General features: G+C 39.0%; 1 protein-coding gene across 2 annotated transcripts in view; it reads right to left on the reverse strand.

Moving 5' to 3' along the window:
* Positions 1-12562, reverse strand: part of Lsamp (limbic system associated membrane protein) — a 630412-nt gene that overhangs the window by 23344 nt on the left and 594506 nt on the right. For both annotated transcript variants that reach the window (XM_027412676.2, XM_027412674.2), the window contains exons 5-6: positions 6721-6841; positions 6130-6278 (exon numbers count right to left, since the gene is read on the reverse strand). In XM_027412676.2, coding sequence (XP_027268477.1) covers positions 6130-6278; positions 6721-6841 — 270 coding nt within the window. The remainder of the gene's footprint in view (positions 1-6129; positions 6279-6720; positions 6842-12562) is intronic.

Consider the following 12562-nt stretch of genomic DNA (forward strand, 5'->3'; position numbering starts at 1 on the left):
TATCCTGTAGCCTTTATCAGCTTTATTCAAGCATCTGGAAAACTTATTTTGGGAAACACTAACTCACCTTTTCTCCCATGGGTTTAATTTACATAGTAGTGATGTCAGAGTAAGAAGGCTCCCTGGTAGTATGTTTCTTGGAATGATAAAGTTTTATCTTTAGTCCATCTCTTAACCCTATCCTTGCTATCTGAAATTTGATTAACTAGTCAGACTTTGATGATACATTCTGTTAAATAATAGCAAGTATTTTTGTTTGAACACTGGGCTCTAAAATATATGAATATCTATGGAAAAACAAAAAACCCAGTATAGCCAAAACAATCCTATACAAAGAGGAACCTCTGGAGGCATCACCACCCCTGACTTCAAGCTATACTATCTAGCTATAGTAATAAAAATATATGAGTCTCTCATTCTCATCGCCCCATACTTGACCTTCTTCCTGTGAATTAAATAAACTGATGGAGTTTAGGTTTTAGAGTATCTCTCACACTTCTCATTGATATTCTAGGTTTGACTCTAAATCCTTCCTGAGGCTCCTTCAGCAAGGTAGAATAATGTGGTAGAGACAGGGCTCACTACTTCACTACTTGTCAACTCCTAACGCTATAGTGTAACACAATTAGTTTATCTTTCCATATCATTATTTTATAGAAGGTCTTTTAAATAATGACCAATATCAAATGAAAATCAATCAAAACCAAGCCACAGAGAGAGAAACACATTCAAATTTGGTCTGCCTTCCATCTTATACTGTAAGGTCTATAAGGAAACAATCCTTTTTTTTTTTTTTTTTTTTTTTTTGGTTTTCGAGACAGGGTTTCTCTGTGGCTTTGGAGGCTGTCCTGGAACTAGCTCTTGTAGACCAGGCTGATCTCGAACTCACAGAGATCCACCTGCCTCTGCCTCCCAAGTGCTGGGATTACAGGCCACTGGCTAAGGAAATGATCTTTCGTGGTCTTCAGCTCCTCTATACATTTGGCCACTGGGAAAAGTTCCAGGCATTATGCAATGTACTCTCTAGCTTCCCTGAAAGTTTCAGGTTAAATATGAAAGCTTCCTAAGTGCATTAAGAAATAGCAGGTCAATAATAACTATCCAGAGAACAATTGCATCTTAGTTATATAAGTGCCAAGCAGAAAAAAATGATTTAAACCTTCAGTGCATATTTGCTAGTTAGTTCCTGGCTTTGAAAATGAGTACCTGAACTGCTCTCAGCATTTATGTAGCAGTTGGAGACCACTGTCCTGTACTACACTCTCTCTGCTGCATTTTATTTTATTATTACTATTATTATTCAGAATGTTTAAGTGACTTAGCTTCATATTTTCTCATCACACTGTTCACAGCTGGATCAATGCACTCTGCCCTGATTTTCACAAAGGGCATTTATATTGCTAAAGCCTGCTACCTACTCTCCATTGCCTTTAAGACTGCTTCCCAGCTGGTGATTACCATCTTAGCCCCGCCCTCTTCTCATCATTTTAGGCTTATCACACCTCATTAGTTTGTCTTGTTTCTTCCTTCTGTCCTTTTGGCTTATCTGCTCTTAGATGCTTTCTCATTCCTGATTTTTTATCTTCATTCTTCCCACTATCATCCCCTTATCATTTAAAGTTTACAGAAGGATTTATGGGCACCCTTAAGAGTAAAAGTGAGCTGAAAAATACAGTAGATACTAATAGAAACAAAACAAAACAACAACAACAATACAAAAAAATGAAAAAGAAAAAAAGAAGAAAATTTCAAACAATTTGTTTTCAAAAACAGAAAAGGGCATCTTGGACCTTTATGTTTCTACCTTGGATTTGGATGCTTGAGGTCAGAGCAGTTCAGTAGCTGAGCAGGAGCTCTTAGGCACAGACTATACTGTTAGCCCTAGAAAGACAAGCTGTGGCTTTTTGCATGGTCCTTAACTCTGGGTTTTCTCTGTTGGATATCACAAGAAAAAAAATGGGTACTGATGTTTCACAAGGAAGCTTTTTGAACTGACTGCACCAGAAATACAAAAACTGGAATGGAGTGCAAAGTGTTTATATCAAAATAATTTGCTAACTCAGATTTTATTTTAATATGAATATTACACAAGTCTTCCTGGAACTCTGCTCTTTTGATGCTCATTTTTTTTTGAAATAAAAAGTAATCCCCATGCCCGTTTGCTTCCTTTTGTCTGCACAGAGGGTCTTTGAAGGAGTTAGTGTCTATTCTTTTATACTGTGTGGGGTTAGAGCTCAATAATAGCCCATTTTATTATGAGGCATCTGTAAGAATCTGGCTAAGGAGTCTTCTAAGTATTAATTCAATGTTTCTTCACCTCCACATCACAAGTTGTAGCCCCTGAAATTTTACCTATATAAATAAATAATGTGTTAGTCTAGAATCTGCCTCTGGAAACATCAGGCTCAAATTGAAATCTCAAACTCAGCTTATGTATCACTTTGTTTCTCTATTTCCATAACCACTTTGCAGTAGGGAGGGAACAATGAGAACATAGTGAGGCTGTCCTGATGTTTAAATGAGAAGCAGGTGAAGCAAGAGCTTTACATAAGCCTCACTTGGGAAGAACTAACAACACTCAAACCATTGTCCCTGTTTTCCCTCCTTATCCATTCTGCTAATGGAAATTTAAGGGAAGCCCTGTGACAAGGTACAGCTATCATCTTGGGTGTAAATCTCAGTTACCAGCATAAAAACATTGAGATGGTTATGTAGACTATGAAACTTCTCATGGCATCAAAAGAAACCCAAATCTTCATTTATGGCATGAACACTGCTCTGTCTGAATGGGCTAAACATCTGAATCTCAGCCCATCAACACTGTGCCATTGTATTCACACATTTAGAAAAATGAGAAGCATACCCTATAGTTCAGGCATGAAAAAATATCCTAAAAGGTATTATTCAAATATATACATGAAAAGTAGTCTTTGGCAGAATACTAGAATGTGTGAAGAACAAGAACAAATGAAAGAGAACTGCTTTCCCTGGCTTAGGAAGAAAGCATTATAAATACAACATATTCTTGCACTGTCGTTCAGTTCTTTTGACCTCTCTGGAGAGGTGAATAGAGTGGAGAGTGGAGAAATGTTTATATCTATATATACACACACATATATATGTTGCTGAGGACAAGGGATGGCAAATTGACATTGCAGAAGTCAGCATGTCCCTGCGGTGGACTGGGCAGGAAATGTGCTGACCTACCATCATGGATGAATAATCATGAACTCAGGGACTCTGGCTCTAGGTCTCTACCTGCTGCTGCCTCTGGCTCGCAGCAGCTCACCAGCTGCTGTATCTGCTCTAGCCTAGCTTGGTCAGCAGAGCACCCCGCTGCCCTCACAGAGCTTCTGTTAGAGCCTCCTGACACTGGTGGGTGGGGGAGGAGCAGCCATCGCCTTTACAGGGACCCTTTCTTCCCTTCCCCTTTGATCTCATTGACTTTGAGATGAATGGGCAATCCCCTTACACATGCTCCTTCTTTCTTCTCTTTCTTTCCTCCTCCTCTTTTATCTGCCCACCCCATCCGTTCTTTGCCTTCTTTCTCCCTCCCCTTCTCTTTCTTCTTTTGCTTATTTTTTAGGCCTGAGCAAACAGTAAAGCACCATCTTCAAGGTTCTAGCTATGCAGATTGTAATGACATGCTTCCTGAACCTAACTAATGGAGTTGGGGTGGGCAGGAAGGTACATTGTTCTTATTGCAAAAGACATACAACTTTCCCCCTTGAAGCCCATAACTGGGCTTTAGGTCTAAGAAACAGAGTTCTTGGTTGCCTAATTTTCTACAATGTCAACTGCTCCTTTTCTTTCAAAACCTAATGACCTTTCCTTGGTCTTTAGTAAGTACACAACCTCTCAATTTCATCATGGAAGGAAATAATCCAAAACCAAGGTGAAAGCATATGCTGTGTATACATGTTGCTAAATGCAAAACTGGTACTTATGCATGTTGCTGTGTAGAAGGCAGTATGGGATCACTGGGAAGATGGCCACCACTGGCTATAGCACTGTGTACTTCACAATTGAGGATGACGTCCCCCAATCATGAAGGTCTTTATGATACGAAGTCTTTGACCAATTCCCCGGTTCTCAGTTTAAAAACTAAAATTCTCTAAGATTCTTGATAATTCTCCATTTTACCATGTTAAGTACTGTTGTGAATCATGGGATGTGGCATTTCCTTTGCTCTAGCCCTACGAGTGTCTCCACTGTCTATAGCTCAGTCCTTGCTCTGCCTTTCTGTTGTGAGTGTTCTCTCCTCAGCTTTTCCTTCCCCAGCCTTAAGGCAATGCTTTATTTGTTACTTGATCTTTGTGAGTAGCATGCTTTTCTTATTCTCTGTGGGATGAGAAGAAAATATATCTTTTATGTTTTGTTTTGTTTTTGAGACAGGGTTTCTCTATAGCTTTGGAGTTTTTCCTGGAACTTGCTCTGTAGATCAGGCTGGCCTCAAACTCACAGAGATCTGCCTGACTCTGCCTCCAGAGTGCTGGAATTAAAGGCATGCACCACCACCGCCAGGCAAGAAACTATATCTTAAGTGATGTATAATTGTTCATTTTTCTAAATAATCAGGTTGCCCCTGTTTCTATTTTTTATCCTCTTAAGAACTTTTTTGTTAAGTGTATGAGCAGGTTCCCTTAGGTTTGTCCGAATCTCAGATTTATCATTGCATCTGGGGTTTGCCTGTACTTTTGGATTTCCTTATATCAGGGAGGAACAGAGTAACTACATTTCTTAATTCATAGCTCCCTAAGTTTCTGGTGGGTATTGATGTCTCCAGTTGGTGCAGAGAATATTCACATTTAGTGTTTAGAGACAAGTAGACAGGATCCAAGTTCTCAGCTTTACACTGACGTAGTGTTTGATCTATATCTCAACATACTACCACAGAGTGAAGTCAGGGGGAGTCAGTTAAGGATGAGAAAGTCAGGACCATGGTTAGGGTAGATGTGGTTGTTGTTTTTCAAAAGCTGTGTGAGATCTTCAGCAGTTTTCAAAGAGCTTTAATACTGTCTTTCAAGAGTTCACTTAAATTGATTTTTCTTCCCAGAATCTTTTTTTTTCCCTTGAAGGTTCATCTAAATTAAATACAACAAGGTGAAGACATCTTTTTTAGCTATAGTATTTTTTTTTTACAGTTGAGCATATACAGAGGGGGTGAAAAGCTTTTAGTGGTTTGTTATTTTAAAGTAATAATAAAACTTTTAAAGTGTTTTCTATTTAATCTAAGTGAATTATGTGGTTCAGAAGGCTCTAACCATTTTGCCTTCATTATTCTGATAAATAAGAATTCCTGTTCCACACATTATCATCTTTCTATGATTCCATTCAGCAAACTGTCTCTCAGGGACATTTGAATCTGGAATTATAGCTACCTGGACGACAAGGCTGTGGAGTTAGAGATATCACCGAACATGCTGCCAGTGATCATGACATCAAGGTGGGGTCTCTTAACATTCACACCTCTCAAAACACAGCTTACTTCTCAACCATTTTTCAGTGTCTTCTCTGCTCTTCAGAATTGTCCCCTCTCCCACTATTCTACTTTGACTGCAAATGGTGTATCAGAAAGTAAAGTCCTTATTGTCATAGGGAAACCTTCCTGCAGCCTCTTCTTCTCCTTCGAGCTTTATATTGTGCTTTAATCATTCATTCTACCCTTCCTCTGTGTTAGGAAAAATCACTTTATTTTTCCAGCCTCTACTTTTCCTAGGACTTCATCCACTCTCACAGTTATTTCTTTTCCCAGGAACCCTCGTTGCTGGCATATTCTAACAACCATCCATTTCCTAGTCCTTAAGTTACCTCAGCTTCTTAAAGAGGCCATCACAAAAGAAATATATGTCCTTTGAATATTTTTGAAGAGTAACCAACCAGGAAATAAATGAAACTAAGGAACACAGATGAAACACTAGGCAGTTTTCCAAAGTAAGAAAGGTAGAGAAGAGTTCTTCTCCTTTATAAATCATGATGTTCACAGAGACCCAGAGCATCCATTCTGAATTTGGCGTGAATATTCTTAATTTTGTGTAGGTTTACTTTTAAGGAATGAGGGATGGTTTTCTAGTCAATGTGAGGGAACCCTGTAACTTACACCAAGTTAGGCTATTTTGGCATACTTACTGAAAAGGACTAGGCTGGCATTGGTGACACCCAGCTTGTTGGCAGCCACACAGGTATAGTTGCCATAGTGCTCCTCAGTGACATTGGTCACCGTCAGGGAGGACTGGCCTTCCGTGCTCTTAATCTCAAGGCCATTTGCACTGTTTATCCTAAGAGTAACAAACAGAAGAGTTAAAAGGGATGAAGGGAGTGGCTTAGTAGTTTCTTCATCTTTACACTGGAGTTTTTAAAAAAGAGGAGAGGCAATAGAGAGCTTGTCATATATCCTCACTTATTATAATCATGTAAATTCTATTATCAGAACTGATATCCATCCATAGAGAACACATACCAATGAATGAGTTCCATTAAAATTAAGTTTCTACTACATTCAAAAAAAGATATAAAGGTGGAAATTATCAACCATATTCCTCACTATTTAAATGTACCTGAGTGCTTTTGGGTTAAGCTTAAGGGCTACAATCCCCAAGCAATGCAATAAAGGAGATGTTGAAAAGGATAAAAACAATACAAAATTACAAATGACTGAGGTCTTGCCATTAGACTCTGGGAGACTTTTTGGAACTTGGGGCATAGAAGGTTGGTACATACCTGGTGTCATCCCGGTACCACTCAAAGTCAGGTGCAGGTACTGCGGAGGCCTCACATTTGAGGGAAGCTTGCCGTCCTGTGGTGGCTTCATTGCTCTTGGACTCCGTGATAGTGGGAGGATCTGTAGTAAGTGCAGATAGAAGGGTTTATTATCTGAGAGGCAAACAATGCTCCAAAGAAAGTGCTGCAGTGGGAGAATCTTTAGGAAGAATAGGGACACAGGTTTACATGGGAGCTGGAGGAGACTCTAGAATTGCTACCCTGGGTAGAGTTAGAAGAGGTATCTGATTGGAGAGAGACAGGAAAGTGATTGCATGAAAGCATCATTGACATGCCCCAAGATCAGTTAAATGGGACTGGTCATCAGCTAGCTAAAGTAAAGTGAAAAATGAGTTCATGCATATAATGAAACACTGGATATAATAGTACTTTATGCGAGTGAAACCCAACATTTCTTCACCCCTCCCCGTCAGTCATTCCAATTGCTATTTATATTATCTGTGATATTTTTCCAAAAAGTGGTGACACCAAAGGATATTTTTTAAAAAAATTATGTGTATATCTGCATATCTCTGTGTGGATATGTATATATGAGTTGAGTACTTGAACTGATAGAGTTTAAAGAGGGTACTGGATATTCTGAGATGGAGTTATAGGTAGCTGTGAGCCATCTAACACGGATGCTTAGAACCTTAACCCAGGGTCTCTCCCAGAGCAGTACTTAGTCACTGAGAAAATATACCATTTGGCCATTTTCTTTTTCTCATTGCTATTATTACTATAGGTAGAGATGGCTTTGAGGAATCGGATGAAAACATGAGGGCTAAACTGCTCCCAAGCCAAAACTTTGCCATGTTTTCAAAGGACTCCAGAAACTACAAAACAAGAAAACTACCATGGGTCATTGTTTTGATCTTTGCCCCTATGTGTTCTCTTCTGTTACTGCGTCTGACCCAAGCCAACTTGGCTTTTATGTATGAACTGCAATATGATGTGAGTCATCGTGCTCAGATGACCTGCTTGTCATCACTCTTTCATGCTCTCTGGCAGTTGAATAGTGATTTGTATTTTTTGTGCCTTTAACTGGTCCTAAGGAAACAATAATTGACTTGAGATGGAGTAAAAAAAAAAAAAAACTTATCTGATAGTTTAATTTCCATGGTTCTCTAAATAGTCCTACCAAAGAGAGGCAAGACAAGATGTGATCTCCTGGGCCCAGTGATGATTTTCTGCCTGTGTAAATTTTGAGAAGATTTTTTTCCAGGTCAGGGGAGCTTGGCACAGCCAGAAAATCTCTCACACTTTAAGCATGAGTACCTGAGTTTGATTCCAAATCCCTATGTAAAAATGCACACCATAGTATGGGCTTGTAATCTAGCCTCACTGATGAGTGCTGGACCAATTAAAGGAATCTGATGGCATTTCTTGAGATGACACTTGGAGTTGTCCTTACGCCCCATGTACATATGCACACACATATTTGCATGCACACGCACATACACATCCCACAGATCAAAGAGAGACAGAGAGACAGAGAGAGACATACAGAGATATACAAAAGAGAGCTCTTCAAGCCAAAGTTTATTCTCCAGGCAATGTAACTTAGCTGTGTGCTTGTAGAAAAAGAAGCCCAATTACCAATCAATTTCCTCAACTTTGGTGAAGGGAAAAGCTAATTAATAAAATAAACTTTGTCCTACACAACTCATTTAAATACCTGGACTGAATCATATCTGCTTTTTCTTCTACAGTTTTTGGGACTCAATTTCAAAGTGCTCTGTCTACAGAAACTCTGAGCCTGAGTTAGAGTCATGTACAAAAACACCAAGCCAGCCTGTAGTTTCTTACCATCTCATTTTACCATCAGTATGGAATTTTTTCCCACTTTCAGAGAGAATAGAGTAAGATGTTTGGATAATGCTGACAAACCATATGCAAACAACAGGCCATGGTGTTGCTGTTGTTGGGATTGTTTAGATTTAGACTTAGCTACTTATTTTCCTACAAGTATAGTATGGGAAGATGAGATATTGAAAAGCTAACCAGAAGAACAGGAATGGCAAAGCCCTGAACTGAAAGTAGGGGTCCTGGAATATAGCTTTAGAGTGGTTGTTTGGAGCTCTCATTACACTATATCACCTGTGCCTTGACTTATCACTTATATATGAAGGGGACTGCATTTAACAGTACTTGGCAATTCTCCCAGTCCATTCTTCAAAACTGGATTGTCTTAGTGGTCAGGAATAGGATGTCTGAAGATTGAGTTTTGAGTTTAGTCTTAGCCTGTGCTTTGTAGAATCACCCACTTGAGTTCAAGTACTTTACTCCCTCCTTATCTTTTTGAAGAAGGAGACAGCTTAAAATGATCAGCAAGGTTCCATTAGAAAGTCTATGATTGACTACATACGTCATCAAAGCCCATCAGTTCAAACAATAACACATGAATTGAATGTATTTGTGTTGATGATAGATCTATTGTTAGAGGGATGGTTGTGGGTTATTTGTACACTGTGTGAAGGTGTATTGTTGTGATTGGTGTAATAAAAAGCTGAATGGCCAATAGGTAGGCAGGAGGAATAGGTGGGACTTTTGGGCAGAGAGAGGAGGTAGGAATCTAGGTGCTCAAGGAAGATACCAAAAGACAAGAAGAGGAAACAAGAGGTATAAGATGGATGAAAGGTAATGCCATGTGATAGAATGTAGGTTAATATAAATGGGTTATGGACAAGCCTAAGCTATATTGGTCAAGCTTTCATAATTAATAAGCGGTCTCTTTGTCATTATTTGGGAGCTGGGAGGCAGGAGACAGAAAGACTTGTTACAGGATAGATTATAAAATACAGGAGACTATAAACTTTGACTTAAATTTGATGCACTTGAGCTCAAATTAAGGCTTGGCCCCTCAGTGCTCTCCCTTATTAGAGAGTTTAGTACTTTGCCCAGAGTCACACTGCTTCAATTTCCTTTTCAATAACACACTGAAACTAGCAGCAGGGGAGGTCCATTTGGATGCTGATAACAGAATTTAGAAATATTCTGCACCAGGTTTATGACAAAACTTTGTGAAGGAGAATACACAGAACCCCAGAAATGAACACCTAGAAAAGGGTTAGATGTAAAGGAGAGGGGAAGAAAGAATAAAAGGGTAACACTCATGTTTTTGTTTGGGAATCAAGAGAAGTCATCCACCAAAATAAGGTACACAAAAAGTGGTAGACTATGGCTCAGTGAGTTGAGTTTGATGCAAACATATGAGGATCTGAGATCCCACTTATCTCCAGTACCCTTGTAAGAAATTGAGCATGTTGGCACAATCTGGAATGTCAGGATAGGGTTGGGCAGATAGATAGATCACTGGCCAGTCATCTCAGCCAATTGGTGGACTTCATGTTCAATGAGAAACCCTGTCTCAAAAAGAAAAAAAGACAGTAACAACAACAACAACAAAACAAACAAATAAGGTATAGAATGATAGAAGAAGACACCTGAAGTCTATGTCTGTTCCTCACACATATGCACACACAAGTACCTATATGCACACATATACACATGTGGATACTTGTACACACATGAGCACATCACTTACATGTATCACACACACACACACACACACACACACACACACACACACACACACACACACAGAGAGAGAGAGAGAGAGAGAGAGAGAGAGAGAGAGAGAGAGAGAGAGAGAGAGAATGAATAACTAAGGGAGAAATGACCAATAGTGAAATAACTCTGTGATGGAGGAAGTCCTTTTGTGTTTGTTTGTCTTATTGGTTGATAAATAAAGCACTGTTTGCCAATAGGAAAGCAAGATAGGTAAGGCTTGGAGTTGAGGAGGACTCTGGGAAATGCAGGAAATGGAAAGACACCACGTGATCACCAGGGAGAGAGGACGCATAAGGCTGGTGTCCTTGGTAAGATAAGTCATTATAAAATATATAGATTAGTAGTTATGGTTGATAATTGAGGCTGAGCTAGCATATAAGAAATCCTAGCCATTGGCCAGCAGCATTGTAAATAAGATAAGACTCTGTGTGTTATTTTGGGGCCCTAACATGGCAGCGGAACTCAGGTGGCTGGTGGAAAGAGTTATCATTACAAAATGGCTCCCACATGGCTTTACCAACTTCCACATAAAAACTTCACTAAACTTAAAAAATGATTTTAGAAACAAAAGAACAGAGGCAAGAATGACTTCTTTGTAGCAGCATTTTCTTGGTGGGCTTTGTTTTACTAGAGACAAGCAGAGACTTGAGCGGCTATCTTAAGGGAGGTTTCCTGACTCAGCATAAGTGGAAAAAAATGCAGGTCTCCTTAAGAGTTGAATGGTGTTATGAGCAGCTGGCAGTGGCAGTGACCATAGTAGCATAGACCAAGGCAGTAAGCACAGCTCTCAGTCCTGGTGGTTAACGTACCCCCGTCATATTGGAAAGACAACTTTAATTTTAGCAGTGTTGTTTAGCAGATAAAAGGCTGTGTGGCCAGAAAAAAAGGTAAAGATTTACAATAAAGACAGATTCAGATAAAGAAAAACCTCTAAAGGTTGACACTGTGTTTAAAAATATCCATAGGCTTGTGAGAGAAAAAGAAACAGGATAAAGTGTTTAAAAAGAAAAGAAGAAGAAGAAGAAGAAGAAGAAGAAGAAGAAGAAGAAGAAGAAGAAGAAGAAGAAGAAGAAGAAGAAATAGAGTAGCTGAGTGTGGTGGCACATGCCTTTAATCCCAGCACGCCAGAAGCAGAGGCAGGCAGATTTCCACAGAGAAACCCGATCTCAGGAAAAAAAAGGAAGTAAAATAAATAAAACAATAAAAAGCCAGGTAAAGATGGAAAATACTCACAGGGTCTGGATATTATATGTTATATTGTTTTCTTTAAATTGTTTGATTGCTGAAGAAAGAGCTACAGCTGCTGAAATACATTTGATTATAGGTGCTGCTGAATTAATCCAACTTATGCATTTTAAAAATGCTTTGACTTCTAAATTTAAATATAAGAACAGGTTACTTGGGAAAATAATTTTTGCTTGTGTTTCCACAGAAAATAGAAAGCTATGGATTCTTTCCAGACTAATATGATTTGATGAAGCAAGACCCCTGAAACAGTGTCCCAGACGATCCAACATCTAAAATAGCTGAGACAATGCAGCCTTGAAGAGTACAAAAACAAGGACCTGGCAAGGTTTCTGTGTTATATCATGATACCCATGGTATGGACATTTTCCCCAACCAGCAGGAAGCAATTTGTTTATAAATGTTTGTTTTCATTTAAATGGAGTTGGTTATAAATGGTAATGATCATGGTCAAAACTTATAATTAGGTTAATAAGGTTTTATAGATATACAAAGATGTATTTGAGATGGATAGATCTTCAAACCTTTCAAAGACCTACCGAATATATGAAATTTAAATGGTTTAGGGATTTTCATGACAGTGAGACACAACTGCTCCTGGCACACCAATTACCTCAAAAAGGAGGATAGGCATCGAAGAAACTTAATATGTAGTTTGCCTTCAACATGGCAAGATTAGCCATTTGGGCAAGAAACTGCTCTTGCCTGGACTGTTTGATAAACTGGATATGTAGGACCCACAAGAAAGTGACTGCTGAACTTGCAAAACAAGACAGTCCTGAAGGGTTCCTGCTTCATAGAAAAGTCTTCCAGACACACTGTGGCCTATAGGCTGAAGATGGATGCCCCAACATTACAGAGGAACTTTGGGTGACTGTCCAGGTAGCAAGATGTCTCTGTCAGATCTAGAGTTTATATATTATCTTTCTGTGGTCTTTGATGGAGTTGAAGACAGATAGTTATGATTATAGTTTTGTTTAGTTAC

This window comes from Cricetulus griseus, chromosome 4 (assembly GCF_003668045.3).
Source record: "Cricetulus griseus strain 17A/GY chromosome 4, alternate assembly CriGri-PICRH-1.0, whole genome shotgun sequence".
NCBI classification, from domain to species: domain Eukaryota; kingdom Metazoa; phylum Chordata; class Mammalia; order Rodentia; family Cricetidae; genus Cricetulus; species Cricetulus griseus.